This window comes from Geotrypetes seraphini, chromosome 3 (assembly GCF_902459505.1).
Source record: "Geotrypetes seraphini chromosome 3, aGeoSer1.1, whole genome shotgun sequence".
NCBI lineage: Eukaryota > Metazoa > Chordata > Amphibia > Gymnophiona > Dermophiidae > Geotrypetes > Geotrypetes seraphini.
Window position 1 is genome coordinate 8,800,466 of NC_047086.1, and position 18,629 is coordinate 8,819,094.

At 41.4% G+C, this 18,629-nt stretch overlaps 1 protein-coding gene across 5 annotated transcripts in view; it reads right to left on the minus strand.

Moving 5' to 3' along the window:
* Window positions 1-18,629, minus strand: part of ARMC2 (armadillo repeat containing 2) — a 179,442-nt gene that overhangs the window by 11,663 nt on the left and 149,150 nt on the right. For 4 of the 5 annotated variants that reach the window (XM_033936137.1, XM_033936136.1, XM_033936138.1 and 1 more), the window contains exons 16-17: window positions 17,228-17,360; window positions 11,247-11,407 (exon numbers count right to left, since the gene is read on the minus strand). In XM_033936137.1, the coding sequence (XP_033792028.1) occupies window positions 11,247-11,407; window positions 17,228-17,360 (294 nt within the window). The remainder of the gene's footprint in view (window positions 1-11,246; window positions 11,408-17,227; window positions 17,361-18,629) is intronic. The other variant, XM_033936140.1, reaches the window with a different exon arrangement.

The following is an 18,629-nucleotide window of genomic DNA, read 5'->3' on the forward strand; positions in this document are numbered from 1 at the left end:
AGGGGCTAGATATGGGCTCCTTTATCCAGCAATAATGAAGATCACTATTGCAAATAAAACTCAGAATTTTACAGATCCAACAAAACTACAAGAATTTCTGGACCAATATGAACAACCCATGACATCCTAAACATCTTAATGGAAATCCTAATGAGAAAAATGAGTATGTATAAATCTGTTAATACTTTACTAAAATATTCACCATATAAGAATTGATTTTATTAATAATATGACTTACAGTTAAAATCTAGAACTTTGAAGTGGATTCAAAAAACAACGGACTGAAACTACATGTGCTGCAGCACACACATGGAACTATACAAAACCAACATTCTATGAAGGAAATAAAAGAAATAAAACAAACTTTATAAAAGTACATAAACTTATACTTTTTAAAGGAAAGTTTTATAAACATTTTGAAGAAAATATACTTACAGAAGAAAACGTGGATTAAATAGAGATCCGAATGAAAAATTTACAGAGAAGTTAATATGGTAACTAAATATGGGAGTGGTTATATACAAACAGGAAATGTGATTGATGGACAGGAAAAATCTCCAATCACGCTGCTGGGGAGTTACAAAATACAAAACAAAAAGAGATTGGTCGACAGAGAGAATATCCTGTAAAAGGAAGTGCTTCCGTTTTGATTCTATCTCTTAAAAGTCTCTCTGCAGATTATATTTCAAACTTTAATTAATTCCTACACCCCACCTTCTCCTTATAGGTAAGAAACAGTGAATTATATATATCGAGTGATGCTTACTATTGAGGCAGACCGCTTACTCTCTTTAGATAGATTTGGAGAACATAGAGTAGAGAGTTGCGCGGGGACAGAAATCCCACCCGTCCCCACCCGTCCCCGCCAAAATCCCACCCATCCCCACCCGTCCCCGTGAGGAATCCCTCCGTCCCCACCCGTCCCCGTGAGGAATCCCTCCGTCCCCACCCGTCCCCGCGAGGAATCCCCTCCGTCCCCACCCGTCCCCGCGAGGAATCCCCTCCGTCACCATCCTTCCCTATAAACTTCAGAAATAGTTATTTTATTTAATTATGCTACTGAATTAAAGGCTCTGGTAGAGACCCATTTACAAATAAGCAAAGAGACTATTAATTGGGAAATATTAATTGGGAAGAATACATACTTTGTAAATGGGTTTCTACCAGAACCTCTAATGTAAATATAAAATATAAATACTCAGCTGACGAGAACCCACAAACTGTCAGCTGAGGACTTCCTTTGCAGTTGGCCTGGGGTCCCTTTTGCCAAGCTTGGCAGGCAGCAGTAGCGTCCCTGAGTCACAGATGCTGGCACCTCAGTGGCTCATGGATGCTGCCAGCGACTGCTGCGCTTGGTGGAGGGGAGTTCTGACCATCTCTAGAGGAGGTCCTCTGCTGGCGGTGCTTGGGGATCCCCACCAGTCACAGCAAGGGCCAACAAGTACTTCAACACTGTAGAAATAAAACCAGAAATGCATTTCCTTTTCTTTTGAACACAAAACAAAGATATCTGCCATATACATTTCCCAAGGCAGATGACTCTATGCAATGTCACCTCGGTAACAAAATACAAAAATAGACAAATACACCCCCTCCCTTTTTACTAAACCACAATAGTAGGTTTTAGCACAGGGAGTTACGCTGAATGCCTCGCGCTGCTCTCAATGCTCATAGGCTCCCTGCGCTAAAAAACAATATTGCGGTTTAGTAAAAGGGAGCCATAGTGCAAAATATAGACAGCAGATATAAATTCTCAAAACAGACACATTTTGATCACTAAATTGAAAATAAAATCATTTTTCCTACCTTTGCTGTTTGGTGATTTCATGAGTCTCTGGTTGCACTTTCTTCTTCTGACTGTGCATCCAATCTTTCTTCCTTTCTTTCAGCCTCCTGTATGTTTCCTCTCCTCCAGACCTCATTCTCTCCCCCAACTTTTTCTTTCTGTCTCCCTGTTCCCCCTTCTTTCTGTCTCTCTGTCTGCCCCCTTTCTTTCTTTCTCCGTGCCCTCCCCCAAGCCACTCGGTTTGCTGCCACCGCCATCGGGGAATAGTCCCCAAGCCACCGCTGTCCCAAGCTTTCCCTGCAGAAGCGTCGCGCTGACCAGCATTCCGCTCCCTGACGTCAATTCTGACGTAGGAGAGGAAGTTCCGGGCCAACAAGGCATTTCTCCTCATTCCATCCAGTCTGAGCCCCATCTCTCCTTGATCCAGCATTTCCCTTCTGTGTCTGTCAGAATTACCATTCCACCTATTTTCCAGCATCACCCTTCTTTGTGTCCATCTCACCTATATCCCTATCTCACCACTTTTTCAGAATCTTCATTTGTCTCTGTCCTTGTCTTTACCCCATATTCACCATTTGCCCTTTCAATGTCTTTATCTCCCCCCCCCACACACACTTTTTCAGCATTACTTCTATGTCTCTATTTCACCTCCTCTTCATGTCCCCTCTGTATCTCTATCCTTATTCAGAAGGTCCTGCTTACCCTTTCTCTTCTTTGTGTCACTATCTCCATTTTCAGCTTTCCCCCTTTTTCCTTTGTTAATGCACCCTGTAGCCAGAATCTTTCCACCCTCTCTCCACTCCTGCCCAGCCCAGTATGAAATATTTCCTTTTGTTTCCCTCCCCTCTCTCTTCTCCTCCCTCACCCACGAGTCCTGCATCTGGCCCTCTCCCTTCTACCTGCACCTGGCAACACCCCCCTGCTCCGCGGCTCTCTTAAGCAACTCGTCAGCAGCGGTGATCAAGACAAGCTGCCGACATCGAGGCCTTCCCTCTACGAGTCCCACCTTTGTGGAAAAAGGAAGTTGAAACAAGCGGGACTCGCAGAGGGTAGGCCCCGACGCCAGAAGCTTGTGTCGATCGTTGCTGCTAAGTTGCCGAAGAGAGCCGCAGGTAGAAGGGAGAGGGAGATAGGAAGGCTGTAGAAGCTCCGGAGCATGACACCGAACCCGGCCAGGATGATTTCTTTTTCAGGCTGCTGCTGCCGCTACCATCCCCCACCCGAAATGACAAAAAACAGCCTAATGCCCGCGTCGGGAAATAGCCATGCTGAGCAGTGAGCTCAGCACGTACACAGATGAAAGCCTTGCTTGCTGATTGGTCCAGCGGCACGGTGGGACGGGGCCGCCGGACCAATCAGCAAGCAAGGCTTTCATCTGTGTACGTGCTGAGCTCACTGCTCAACATGGCTATTTCCCGACGCGACGCCAGACTTGCATCGCCAGAATTTAGGTAGGTTGTTTTCATCCCCGTGGGAGTCCCGTGGGCAAGGGGGCGTCCCCGTGGGAGTCCCGTGGGTCAGGGGGGCATCCCCGTGGGAGTCCCGTGGGCCAGGGGGCGTCCCCGTGGGAGTCCCGTGGGCCAGGGGGGGAACCCGCGGGATCCCCGCGGGACCCGCGGGATCCCCGCGATCCCCGTTCCCGTGCAGACCTCTAACATAGAGGTGACAGGGGACGTTGTACTTTTGTAAATTAAAAGAGTCCCAGGGAGAAGCGTCGCCTTCCACGGACAACCTTTTCACGACGAGCTAAATATGTAATGATAGGAGTTCATAAAAACTAATTAATAACTCCTCTCCGATTCTAAAATGTTGCTAAGTTTGTTATGAAAGAGAGGAGATTCAGTATGGAATAACACAGAATAAATCCAAAAAGACTGTGCTGTATGTAAGGTGTAACTGATTTTCTCCTTATCGAATACTGAACTAGCTTCGAAGTTATTCAGCGCTTTTATTTCTCTGGCACTTTGACTGACGGGCTGTCCTCAATACTGACAAAAATAAAATCAATTCCCTAGTCAGGAAACATCTTCATTACTTGCTCTCTTAAGGGAATGATGAATATCTTGGACTATTTAGCAGAAACAATGAAAGAGGAATACTGAATCCTACAAGGTTGAATTGAATAGGCAACACAAAAACGTTTTTGGGGACAGAAATTGGGGAAAAGAAAAGAATCTAGGAGTCTTACAACTGGGAATTTTACCTAAATCTCTTCCTCACAACACAAATTGGAATAAAGGTTGAAAATAGACTGATTGCAACAAACATACCTATATAAAGACATTTTAAGACACACAGACTCCACTTCATGATCCACATAGTATTATTAAAATAATAATAATATTAGATATCAATATAATGAATGTAAAGTTGATTCTTGATAAATATATGCAAGATTGTAAATCTCATTGATAAATCTTATATAGATTTATCAAAAGATAAGATAATATTTTCTTATATAGATTTAAATACATTAACTTTTTATATAAAATTTATATAAGAAAAATATATATTTGCTAGATATATAGGAAATATATTAGATAAAGGGAGATAAATTATTAGTAGTAAATAAAGAATATTTTAACTTAGCTTGGGGGAGTTATTTTAACCTAACCTCATCTTGCGTACCCAAGTAATCGTATTTAATAAGAAGGGGGGGGGGAGGGAGGGAAATAGGGATAAGGGAGGGAATGGGAAAGAAAGATATAAAGGAGATATAGAAATAATAAAAGGAAATTATAATTTATTAAGTATATTGGGAAAATATATTAATAAAAAACATTATATATCATTATATAGAAAATATATTATAAAAATTATAAATGTCTCTTAAAATAATATCTTTGAATGTTAATGGTCTAAATCATGTTATAAAAAGGAAAAAAGCATTACTGTTCTTAAAAAGGCAAAATGCAGATATATGTTGTATACAAGAGACCCACCTTTCAAACATTGAATCTAATAAGTTGACAGGTGGTTGGATAAAGCATTGTTTTTATTCACCAGCCATAGGGAAAAAAGCAGGTGTTGCTATTCTAGTGAATAAAAAATGCTCAGCTTTATTTAAATTAAAAGAATCAGATGTTCATGGCAGATGGGTAAAAGTGGAAATATGCATGGGAAATACAACCATGATGTTGTTTAATATATATGCCCCTAATTCAAAACAAAATTAATTTTTTAAGACTCTTCAACAACTGATCTTACCACTGGCTACTTCAAATCTAATAGTAGCTGGGGATTTTAATGCTGTTATGGATCCTTTATTAGACAAAAACCCAAGTAGATATATGAAATCGATGGGACTAGATAATTTGGTACAAACTTGTAATTTGACAGATATTTGGCGAATACTTCATTTTAATGGACGGGAATTTTCTTTCTGTTCTCATGTTCATAATTCTTTTTCAAGAATAGATTATATATTTATATCAAAACACCTAGCACATCAAGTAACACAAGCTACCATTGATCCAATCATATTATCTGATCATGGTGGAGTGTGGATTGAAATTAAAATCACAGATCAAAATACAAATAGACCAATATGGAAATTTGATAATACATTGCTTGCTGATCCAATATTCTGTGAGAATTTTCAAACAAAAATGAAAGATTATTTTCAAATGAATGATAAAGATGAGATCTCTAGGGAAATATTATGGGATGCTTTTAAGGTATCACTAAGAGGACAAATTATTTCTTATTCGGCTTATCTTAATAAACAAAATAGAAAACAATTTTCTAATTTGGAAACAGAAATAAAAATTTTAGAATCAAAATTAATAGAAAAATGGGAATATTCTATACAACAAGAATTATTAAAACTTAAAGTAAAATACAATGAATTCTCATCAAAGATGATAAGAAAAGATTTATTCTCCCAGCAGGCATTGTATTATGGAAACTCAAATAAGTCGGGAAGAATATTGGCAAATTATCTCAAAGCGAAAAAAAAAGAAATCAAAAATAATTGCTATAAAAGATGAAAAAGGTGACACATTAACACAAATTGAACCTATCTTAAAACAATTTCTAAAATTTTATAAATCTCTTTATACTTCCGAGACTTATTTAAATAAAGAAAAAGATGGTTTAGAATTTCTGAAAATGTTAGAGGGTCCAAAAGTTCCTGAACATATAAAACGAAGTATGGAAGAGCCAATATCATTAAAAGAATTAGAAACAGCTTTGAAATCCCTTAGAGTTGGATCCGCTCCAGGTGGTGATGGATATACAGTGGAATTTTATAAAACATTTCAAAATTTATTATTACCCTATTTATTAAATCTTTTTCAATATCAACTTAATAAAGGAAGTATAAATGGCACTATAGCAGAATCTTTAATTATTGTTTTACCAAAGCCAAATAAAGATTCCACATTGGTTTCAAACTATAGGCCAATATCTTTAATAAATGTAGATGGAAAAATATTAGCAAAAATACTTGCATTAAGATTGGCTAATGCTCTTCCCCATTTTATAGGTATGCCTCAAACAGGATTCGTTGCTCAAAGACATTCATCTCATAATACCAGATTAGCATTCCATATGTTATACTTAACAAAGAAAATGAATGAGCCTACTTTTGCTGTTTCTTTAGATGCAGAAAAGGCCTTTGATAGAATAGAATGGACATTTATGTATCAGGCTATGGAATGGTTTGGTATAAGTCCTGGATTCATACAAATGATACAAACATTATATAGCTCCCCCTCTGCTAGATTATATATAAATAATACATTTTCAGAAAAATTTAATCTACAGAGAGGAGTTAGACAAGGATGTCCCTTGTCTCCTTTACTGTTTGATATAGTTTTAGAACCCTTAATATTAGCAATCCAACAAGTAAAGGAAATACAAGGTATACCTCATTCAGATAGAGAATACAAAATATCAGCTTATGCTGATGATTTATTATTATATTTGAGGAATCCAGAATCCACCATTCCACAATTGCTTGAACTAATTGATAAATTCGGAAAGTTTTCAGGATATAAGATAAATTGGAATAAATCAGAAATACTTCCATTAAATGTACACTGTACAAAAGGTTTATTTAATACATTCTCTTTTGTTTGGAAGGAGGATACTATTAAATATCTTGGAATTTGGATTTCAAAAGATTTAGAAGACACAATGAAAATTAATGAAAAATGTTTATTACAAAAAGTGACAGAGATGTGTGAACAATGGAATCCTTTACATTTATCTTGGTGGGGAAGAGTACAAACAGTTAAAATGATGATCTTACCTGTAGTTTGTTACCAAATGGGAATGATACCAGTTTTCTTTCAAGATTCTTTTTATACAAAGTTAAATAAGGTATTGACAAAATTTATTTGGCTTGGGAAAAATCCCAGAATTGCTTTAGTAACATTACAAAGACCAATTGCGGAGGGAGGGGTAAATTTTCCCAACTTCTATAGGTATCATCAAGCCTATATTTTACGTCAAGGTATGTATTGGATCCTCCCAGAGCCCACTGACAATATTCCAGACTGGTTCTGGCTAGAATGGAGACTCATGTTTCCTTTACGTCTCAGTCATGTAGTTAGTATCAAAATGCCAAGGCTATACAAAGAACATAAAATATTCATGGATACATGGAAAACTTTAAGATATATAAGTAATCTAACTCCTATTCCAATTAGTAAATCAACAACTCAAACGATTTGGTTTAAACCCCAAGATCAAAATAGGCGGTTTCAAAATAATCTGGAAAAACTGGATGACAGCAGGTATTCGTATTTTAGATGATATAATAAAAAATGGAAAGTTGCTGGAGTTTTCACAATTGCAACATAAATTTGATCTTAAAAAAACACAATATTTTAAATGGTTGCAATTGAAGCAATCCATTCAGGTAGGGTTCCCTGAATGGAAAAATCTTACTAATTATCACAGTTTGGAATTCCTGTGTTTCCAGATTAATTCAACAGGTCATGAAGCTGCACAGTGGTATAAATTAATATCCGAATATATAAATAAAAAACCAAAAAATGGTCTTAGAGACATTTGGAGCATTGAGATAAAGCACCAAATTAGTGCATCTCAATGGCCACGACTTTGGTCTTGGAGGCTAAAATGTACGGTATCAGCATCTATGAGACAAACTTGGTTTTTTCTTTTACATAGAGCTTTCTGGACCCCTGTTCGATTACAAAAAATAGATAGCTCTAGGTCAAATAGATGCTGGCACTGTCATGTTGAAATTGGGACATTAGATCATCTTTTATTCTATTGTCCATTCATCTTAACATTCTGGAAATCAATCTGGCCCCAAATAAATAGGATGTTAGAAAATCCGGTAGCCTTGACATATGATACCATATTATTTGGAACAACTATGAGAGCAAGAAGTCAAATATCATCAAGTAATAACAAACTTCTTTTTATTTTAACTGGAATAGCAATACAACAAATCACATTCAATTGGAAAAAACATGACAGAATAAATTATACATTCTGGTGGAATTCTGTATGTCATATATACAAAATGGAGCTCACTATAGCAACACAAAAAGGACATGTAGATAAATTTCAAAAAATATGGAGACCATTAACTGAATATTGTAAAGAATGATTAATTTTCCCATGTATAGAATTTGATTAGAAGAAAAAGAGATCATATCTCTAAATATTATATAATATATTAATACTAGATTTATAATATGAAATATGGATAAAATAACATTTAAAAATTTTATTTATGTATTACTGAATAGAAGGGAGGGGGGAGGGGATGGGATATTATTATATTAACTAAGAATTATATAAATTTAGTTTTCTGAAATATTAGTATGAATTTATATTGTTGATGTAACATATGAAAATGAATAAAGATTTCTCATTCAATATTGATAGGGAGGGAGAGAGGAAGGGGAGATTATTATATTCAATAATAATTATATTAATTTAGATTTCTTACATAATATTATAACTTTATAAAATATTGATTTTCTAAAGAAATTTTAAATTTGATATTAATCTGTAAGTTAATCAAGTGTGATTATTCAAGTTTATAATGAATTTATTTGAAACACTTGTTGTAACATAAGAAAATGAATAAAGATTTATAAAACAAAAAAAGGAAAGGGTGCAAAAAAAATCGAACTAGAAACCCAGCATGGATAACATCTGCAGTTAAAAAGGCGATAAGCGACAATAAATCATCCTTCAAGAAATGGAAAAAGGAACCAACAAAGGAAAACCAGGAAGAGCACAAAAGACACCAGAAAGAATGCCATCGAGAGGTCAGGAAAGCAAAGAGAGAATATGAGGAAAGACTGGCAGGAGAAGCAAGAAACTTCAAACTCTTCTTCAGGTATGTGAAAGGGAAACAACCAGCCAGAGAGGAAGTGGGACCACTGGACGACGGAGATAGGAAAGGAGCAATAAAGGAGGAAAAAGAGATAGCTGAAAGGTTAAACAAATTCTTCTCGTCAGTCTTCACCAGAGAGGACACATCCAATATCCCAGAACCTGAGGTGATTATAAATGGAGAACACGACGAAAGGCTGGTACAACTAGAGGTAAGCAAAGAGGATGTCCTCAGACAGATAGACAGACTAAAGAGTGACAAATCAGGCCCGGACGGCATCCACCCAAGGGTACTAAAAGAACTGAGAAACGAAATAGCAGAGACACTTCGCCAAATATGTAACCTCTCCCTAAAAACTGGGGAGATCCCAGAGGACTGGAAAATAGAAAATGTCACGCTCATCTTTAAGAAGGGATCAAGGGGTGACCCGGGAAACTACAGGCCTGTGAGATTGACCTCGGTTCCAGGAAAGATGATGGAAGCAATGGTAAAGGACACAATCTGCGAACACATAGAAAACAATGGACAACTGAAGGCGAGCCAGCATGGCTTCTGCAAGGGAAGGTCATGCCTCACGAACTTGCTGTACTTCTTTGAGGGAATAAACAGTCAGATGGATAAGGGAGAATCCATAGACATCATTTACCTTGACTTCCAAAAAGCCTTCGACAAGGTACCTCACGAACGGTTACTTAAAAAGCTGTGGAACCACGGGGTGCAAGGGGATATCTACCGATGGATCAAACACTGGCTAGCGGGCAGGAAACAGAGGGTTGGAGTCAAGGGCCAATACTCAGATTGGCAATGGGTCACGAGCGGAGTTCCGCAGGGGTCGGTGCTGGGACCTCTACTGTTCAATATATTTATTAACGATCTGGAGACAGGGACAAAATGTGAGGTTATCGAATTTGCTGATGACACCAAACTCTGCAGCAGGGTTAGAAACACGGAAGACTGTGAAGACCTGCAAAGGGACCTAACGAGCCTGGAAGACTGGGCAAAAAAGTGGCAAATGAGTTTTAATGTAGAGAAATGCAAGGTCATGCATTTAGGGTAAAAGAACCCGATGTTCAACTACAAAATGGGGGGAACACTGCTAGGGGTGAGTAACCTGGAAAGGGACCTGGGGGTGATGGTCGACACATCACTGAAACCATCGGCGCAATGTGCAACAGCCTCAAAGAAAGCAAACAGAATGCTGGGCATCATCAAAAAGGGTATCACAACCCGGACGAAGGAAGTCATCATGCCACTGTATCGCGCAATGGTACGCCCGCACCTGGAGTACTGTGTTCAATACTGGTCGCCGTACCTCAAGAAGGACATGGCGGTACTCGAGGGAGTGCAGAGGAGGGCGACTAAGCTGATAAAAGGTATGGAAAATTTTCCATACGCTGACAGGTTAAAAATGCTGGGGCTGTTCTCCCTGGAGAAGAGGAGACTTAGAGGGGACATGATAGAAACCTTCAAAATCCTTAAGGGCATAGAGAAAGTGAATAAGGACAGATTCTTCAAACTGTGGGGAGCCACAAGCACTAGGGGTCACTCAGAGAAATTGAAAGGGGACAGGTTTAGAACAAATGCTAGAAAATTCTTTTTTACCCAGAGGGTGGTGGACACATGGAACGCGCTTCCGGAGGATGTGATAGGCCAGAACTCTGTACAGGAGTTCAAGGAGGGTTTGGATAGGTTCCTGGAGGATAAAGGGATAGAGGGGTACAGATAGAACTTGAGGTAGGTTATAGAAGTGGTCAGAAACCACTTCACAGGTCGCGGACCTGATGGGCCGCCGCGGGAGCGGACCGCTGGGCGAGATGGACCTCGGTCTGACCCAGTGGAGGCAACTTCTTATGTTCTTATTGTATAAATGTTCGGTATAATGTCAATAATATCTGTAACCCACCTAGAACTCCACAGTAGGAGGACTTGATGGGATATAAGACTATAACATAACGTAACATGGCCCAAAACCGCACTGAATCCCAGTTGAAATTTGCGGTATAAAAGAAACTCTGTGGTATGGTATAGCTACACCATGATATTAACTATCCTGAACAAACAACGATCTTGCTACTTCACAACATGCTCTACTCAATTTAAGATGGGTTTGGAGAATAAAAATCAGTCTTGTCTTACCTAGATATGAAGACAACAGTTCTAGAAGCATGTTTGTCTCTTCAACTCCAAAACACAAATGAGCATTTGCAATATTTTCACTGTAATTCCAAAAGGTTTTGCAAACTAAGCCAGCAAGCTGCCAGTCTGAAGGCCCAAAGTCTCTTAAACAATCCATTAACCTGTTGAATATTTCAAAAAGAAAGCATTACTAATCAATCTTTTGGATTTATCGGTATTTCACTGATCTAGCATGCTAAGATGCTTTATAGTAACATAACATAGTAGATGACGGCAGATAAAGACCCGAATGGTCCATCCAGTCTGCCCAACCTGATTCAATTTAAAATTTTTTATTTTTTATTTTTTTTTCTTCTTAGCTATTTCTGGGCGAAAATCCAAAGCTTTACCCGGTACTGTGCTTGGGTTCCAACTGCCGAAATCTCTGTTAAGACTTACTCCAGCCCATCTACACCATCCCAGCCATTGAAGCCCTCCCCTGCCCATCCTCCTCCAAACGGCCATACACAGACACAGACCGTACAAGTCTGCCCAGTAACTGGCCTAGTTCAATCTTTAATATTATTTTCTGATTCTAAATCTTCTGTGTTCATCCCACACTTCTTTGAACTCAGTCACAGTTTTACTCTCCACCACCTCTCTCGGGAGCGCATTCCAGGCATCCACCACCCTCTCCGTAAAGTAGAATTTCCTAACATTGCCCCTGAATCTACCACCCCTCAACCTCAAATTATGTCCTCTGGTTTTACCATTTTCCTTTCTCTGGAAAAGATTTTGTTCTACGTTAATACCCTTTAAGTATTTGAACGTCTGAATCATATCTCCCCTGTCTCTCCTTTCCTCTAGGGTATACATATTCAGGGCTTCCAGTCTCTCCTCATATGTCTTCTGGTGCAAGCCTCCTATCATTTTCGTCGCCCTCCTCTGGACCGCCTCAAGTCTTCTTACGTCTTTCGCCAGATACGGTCTCCAAAACTGAACACAATACTCCAAGTGGGGCCTCACCAATAACCTGTACAGGGGCATCAACACCTTCTTTCTTCTACTGACTACGCCTCTCTTTATACAGCCCAGAATCCTTCTGGCAGCAGCCACTGCCTTGTCACACTGTTTTTTCGCCTTTAGATCTTCGGACACTATCACCCCAAGGTCCCTCTCCCCGTCCGTGCATATCAGCTTCTCTCCTCCCAGCATATACGGTTCCTTCCTATTATTAATCCCCAAATGCATTACTCTGCATTTCTTTGCATTGAATTTTAGTTGCCAGGCATTAGACCATTCCTCTAACTTTTGCAGATCCTTTTTCATATTTTCCACTCCCTCTTCGGTGTCTACTCTGTTACAAATCTTGGTATCATCTGCAAAAAGGCACACTTTTCCTTCTAACCCTTCAGCAATGTCACTTACATACATATTGAACAGGATTGGCCCCAGCACCGAACCCTGAGGGACTCCACTAGTCACCTTTCCTTCCTTCGAGCGACTTCCATTAACCACCACCCTCTGGCGTCTGTCCGACAGCCAGTTTCTGACCCAGTTCACCACTTTGGGTCCTAAAGAATAACCCTACTGGGTCAGACCGGTATCCTATTTCCACAGTGGCCAACCTAGGTCCCAAGTACCTGGCAGCAGGGCAGGATTCATTCGTCCAGGGCCGCTAGGCACACAAGTACACTGGGTCCCCCCTGCCCCTCCCCCATGTATTTACCCATTTTCTTATTTACTTCTTTATTTCCACTTTATTTATTTTATTTTAAAATTCAAAACAAACAACAAAGATTACCATACCAGTGCCAGTGGACAGTTTTTCTTCTATGCAACCTCTAAACATCTCTGAACAAATCCTAGAACCCTCCCTTCTTAGATGAAGAGATCTTCAGCTGGCAGGGCTTTGGGAAGCCCACCAATTTATATTTTGCATATAAATAGGAGGCATGGGGCATGGCAGGAAGAAAATTTAGTGCCTATCATTTTATTGGACTAATACAATTCTCACTTAGCTTTCAGAGGTTAAAAGCTCTTTCTTCAGATCAGTAAACTATACTGCTGTTACAGTATCCCTGTCCTGCCCTGAGGAAAGGAGTTATGGTCTCTGAATTAGTAATAAATGTATTAAAATTAGTTCAATAAACATTATCATCTTATTTCCATTTTCTATTAATAAACGATTATCAATACAGCTACAATAATACCTTATCCTAAAGCAAAAATAAATAAATAAAACAAATAGAAATTTTTTTCTACCTTTGTCTGGTTTCTGCTTTCCTCATCTTCTCATCATTCTCTTCCTTCCATCCACTGTCTGCCCTCTCTCTGACTCTTCCATATGGCATCTGCTTTCTTTCTATGCCTCCCCTCTTTCAGAAATTGTCTGCCTCTCCCTTCCATCTCTCTCTCCCTCCCCTCCATTGGTGTGGCATCCATCTTTTTCCCTTCCCTCCTCCAATGGTCTGGCATCTCTCTCCTCTCCTTCCCTACCCTCTCCCACACCCCCATGGTCTGACATTTCACTCTCTCCTCTCCCTTACCCCCACTTCCATCAGCATCTGCCCCCTTTCTTTCCCTCCAACCCAATTGCATCCAGTATCCTTTCCCTACACACTAATTCCATCAGCATCTGCCCCTTTCTCTCCCTCCACCACCCTTCTAAATCACGCTGCCCTACCACCCTTCCATACCATCCTTCCCACCACCCTGCCCCCTTTCTCTCCTTCCACCACCCTTCCATACCATTCTTCTCACAACCCTTCCATATCACCCTGCCCCTTTCTCTTCTTCCACCACCCTTCCATACCACCCTGCCCCCTTTCTCTTCCTCCACCACCTTTCCATACCACCCTGCCCCCTTTCTCTCCCTCCACCACCCTTCCATGCTCCTTTCTCTCTCCCCTTCCAAACATTGCAGCTGCCGGCTCTGCCCTATGAGCTCCTTTGCATAAGGCAAGAGGTTATCAAGTAATTTGATGTAAAAAAAAAAAAAAAGGTTGACTGATGAGGGAGAGAGAAACTGGGGCGAGGACAACAGAAAGGTAGTGGAAGGATACTGATTATTAGGGTGACAAAGCTTCTTCTCTGCGAAGTGCTCTGTAATGGTGATCAAGATAAGAACTTACACAGCTGATGCACCACGAGCATGAATGAACAAGTACAGAGGGGTGCGTGATTAGACTTGGCACGAGCCTCAGAACATAGGCACAGCACCTACAGACACGGCCGGATCTGTTACAGGAAGGTCCCGCAATGACTGCTTCTGCCGGTCCATCCCCCTCCGACGTCACTTCTTCCGGAGCAAGTAAGTGACGTTGGAGGGGGATGGACTGGCAGACGCAGTCATCGCGGGACCTTCCTGTAACAGAACCAGCCACATTGCCGTCGATGGGGGGGAGGTCATTAACATTGATGCCGGGGGGGCTGTTGCTGGGGGGCCCCCGTTACTGTTGATGCTGGGGGGGGCCCCGTTGCTAGGGGGGAGGCCTTTGCTGTTTTAAAAAAATGGCAAGGTGAGTCATCTTTCTTCAGCGGGCCCCCCTCACAGTTTCGGGCCCTAGGCATGTGCCTACTGGGCCTATTGATTAATCCTGTCCTGCCTGGCAGGAACCCAAAGAGTAGCAACATTGCAGAGCTCAGATTATGATGTCATAAAGCGTCATGCCACCAATGCCTAAGAGCAAACATCATCAGTGATGTCACAATGGCTTCATTATCCTATACTTGGCTCACATAAGAATATAAGAATTGCCATACAGGGATAGACCAAAGGTCTATCAAGCCCAGTGTCCTGTTTCCAACAGTGGCCAACCCAGGTCATAAGTACCTGGCAAGATCCAAAGGAGTAAAGTAGATTTTATGCGGCTTATCCTAGGAATAAGCACAACAGCTCTCAGGACCTTCAGATTATGGGACTGCTCCAAAATGGAGTAGAAAGAATTTTACTTTATAATTACAGATGGGTTCAGTGAGGCACATTAAGGCAATAGCTGTGGAACCACGGGGTGGAAGGAGACGTACAAAGATGGGTCAAACACTGGTTGACAGGCAGGAGACAGAGGGTTGGAGTGAAGGGTCACTACTCGGGCTGGAGGAAAGTCACAAGCGGAGTTCCGCAGGGGTCTGTACTTGGACCGCTGCTGTTCAATGTATTTATTAATGACCTGGAAATGGGGACGAAATGTGAAGTTATAAAATTTGCAGATGACTCTAAACTCTGTAGAAGGGTTAGAACTACGGAAGAGTGTGAGGACCTACAAAGGGATCTAAACAAACTGGAGGAGTGGGCGAATAAATGGCAGATGAACTTCAATGTAGGGAAATGCAAGGTCATGCATATAGGGAGAAAGAACCCGATGTTCAGCTACCAAATGGGGGGATTAGTATTAGAGGGAAGTAACCTTGAAAGAGATTTGGGTGTACTGGTGGATACAACAATGAAGTCAACGGCGCAATGCGCAGCAGTCGCGAAGAAGGCAAACAGAATGTTGGGTATTATTAAAAATGGTATTACGACCAGAACAAAAGAAGTCATCCTGCCGTTGTATCGGGCAATGGTGCACCCGCACCTGGAGTACTGTGTTCAGTATTGGTCACCGTACCTTAAGAAGGATATGGCAATACTTGAGAGGGTCCAGAGGAGAGCGACACGAATGATTAAGGGCATGGAAAACCTTTCATACACTGAAAGATTGGAGAGGCTGGAGCTCTTCTCCCTAGAAAAGCGGAGACTCAGAGGAGACATTCATGAGACCTCCAAGATCATGAAGGGCATAGAGAAAGTGGAGAGAGATAGATTCTTCAAATTTTCAAACAAGAGGGCATTCGGAAAAATTGGAAGGGGATAGATTCAAAACAAATGCTAGGAAGTTTTTCTTTACTCAGCGGGTGGTGGACACCTGGAATGCGCTTCCAGAGGACGTAATAGGACAGAGTACGGTACTTGGGTTCAAGAAAGGATTGGACAATTTCCTGCTGAAGAAAGAGATAGAGGGGTATAGATAGGGGGCTACTGCGCAGGTCCTGGACCTGTTGGGCCGCCGCGTGAGCGGACTGCTGGGCACGATGGACCTCGGGTCTGACTCAGTGGAGGCATTGCTTATTTTCTTAATATTTGTATTAATAATTTAAAAACTGTGCTATGTGTCTACTTGGGTTCCACTGGTCTAAAGTCTAATATTACATTTTGTTTAACAGTCAAAAGCCATCCAATATGACATACATGTAATAGTAAGAGAAATCAGGAGAGGGCACGACCTTTATCACATCACTATATCTGATGCACAAGACCCTCAAATATTGGCTTTGAAAATAGCAGTTATATGTTTGGCTTGAGTAGCCCAAGTTATACCTTATTTTCCCACATCTAAATGAAACATTTCAAGTGTAAATAGAGAGGCTAAGTCTGCAGTGGCATTGAATATCTCCTCTAAGCAGCCATGCTGAAACCAGCTACTTTGCAGCTTATCAGGAAGGGTGTGGAGTTAGAATGGAACAGAAGCTCAGCAGCTTAGCAGCAAGTTTCAGTCTGCTAACAGCTGAACCACTGCTGCCCTAAATTTTATGCAGGCAGTTATCAAGGCACCAATCTGAATATCAGCCTGTGGCAGTCAACTTCCATGTCCTGTCCAACCATCTCCTTCCTCTCCCCCAGGAGCAGAGAAGCTGCCTCCATCCCCCGCAGAAGAAACCCCCCCTTCTGTTCCCCCTCCCTCCCATCATGCCTCCAGGAGCAAAGAAGTAGCCCCCTCTTTCCTACTCCCAAGAAGCAGAGAGTGACAGCTGCCTTTTTTATTCTCCCTCCCCACCCCCAGAAGCATAGAGGCGGTCCCCCTCCCTTCCTTCCAACCCCTTCAGAAGAATCCCTCTCCCTACCCCCGATAGTGACAGCTGGCTTCATAAAATGGCTGCTGCAACTTCTAGTGGTAGTCTTACGGAAAGGGGGGTGGGGAGGGTGCGAGAGAAAGTACAAAACATGCACATTCCACACTTACTTGTTAATTCCACCCTCCTCTTTCAGTAGGACCCGTTTATCGCTATCTGCTGTCAGATTGATGAGAACTCCACAAGCAGAAAAGCAGACGTCTTGATGTTTAGCATCCAGCAACGCAATCATGAATTTGTACACTAGATTTTCAGAGGGAAGTCAACAATTACAATGATTATTACTGTTGTTATAAGGAAATATTGGGGCAGTCTGGGCAAAGCTGGCACAAACATTTCAGTTGCCCTAGAAATTCTTCAGCCTCACAACCTCCCTCTTTCTCCAGCCTAAAACTTTTGAAATTAATATTGTGCATTACACATTTATACTAATAGGATTTTACAGGACAAATGGAAAATGAAAATCCGCAAAAAGATCTTAGAAGAAGGGTCCTGTGATATAAACCTATCACTTTACTGTGCTATATTTACATGCACTGCTATAAGGTCAGTCAAAGTAGCTATTAAAAACCCTGCAAAAACAACCTCCCAAAACCTATATGGCACACTTGAAAACAGCATCGACAGCCAGAACTCACAAAGCAACATTCCTAGTTAGGAAAAGGCAGCAGCGCAAATATTAGTAGAAGCTCAAACACCTGTACAACTCCGACTGAGGAAACAGATGCTACTCAGAAAACACACACTGGTAGAATCCAGCACCTCAGTCACAGAAATAGCACAGATCTCCACAGGCACTTAGAATGGGCCCTCAAATGATTGGGTTGGAAACTGGTTCAGGAGAAGACGATAATGACTACTAGCAAATAGAGGCTCCAAAATAGCAAATAGAGGCCCCAAAACAATGGCCAATCAGGGACTTCCTTAGGAGGCTCCTTCCTAAAGAAGTCCCCGATTTGCTCAGGTGCCTCAGGCCCCTTCCAAGGGAGGAGCCCGAGGCACCTGAGCCAATCAGGGCCTTAGGCCCCTCCCCGTGTATCATATGAATAAACTAGGGCAGGGCCTAAGGCCCGCTTTGCATTGCTGGAGGCCGGAGGAGCAGGAGGGACTGAGCACCCCTCCTGCTCCCAACAGCAGAGTTACTTACCGTAACAGGCGTTATCCAAGGACAGCAGGCAGCTATTCTCACATGTGGGTGACGTCATCCACAGAGCCTTGCAAGCAGACTTGCTTGAAGAAACTCAGAATTTTCGAGTCTGCCACATTGCGCATGCATGAGTGCCTTCCCGCCCAGCACAGGACGCATCTCCTCAGTTCAGATAGCTAGCAGAGAAGCCAACCAGGGGAGGTAGGTGGGCTGTGAGAATAGCTGCCTGCTGTCCCTGGCTAACACCTGTTACGGTAACTAACTGTGCTTTATCCAAGGACAAGCAGGCAGCCTATTCTCACATGTGGGTGACTTCTAAGCTAACCATAATGGGATAGAGGGAGTGTTGGCAACTTAGGAGAATA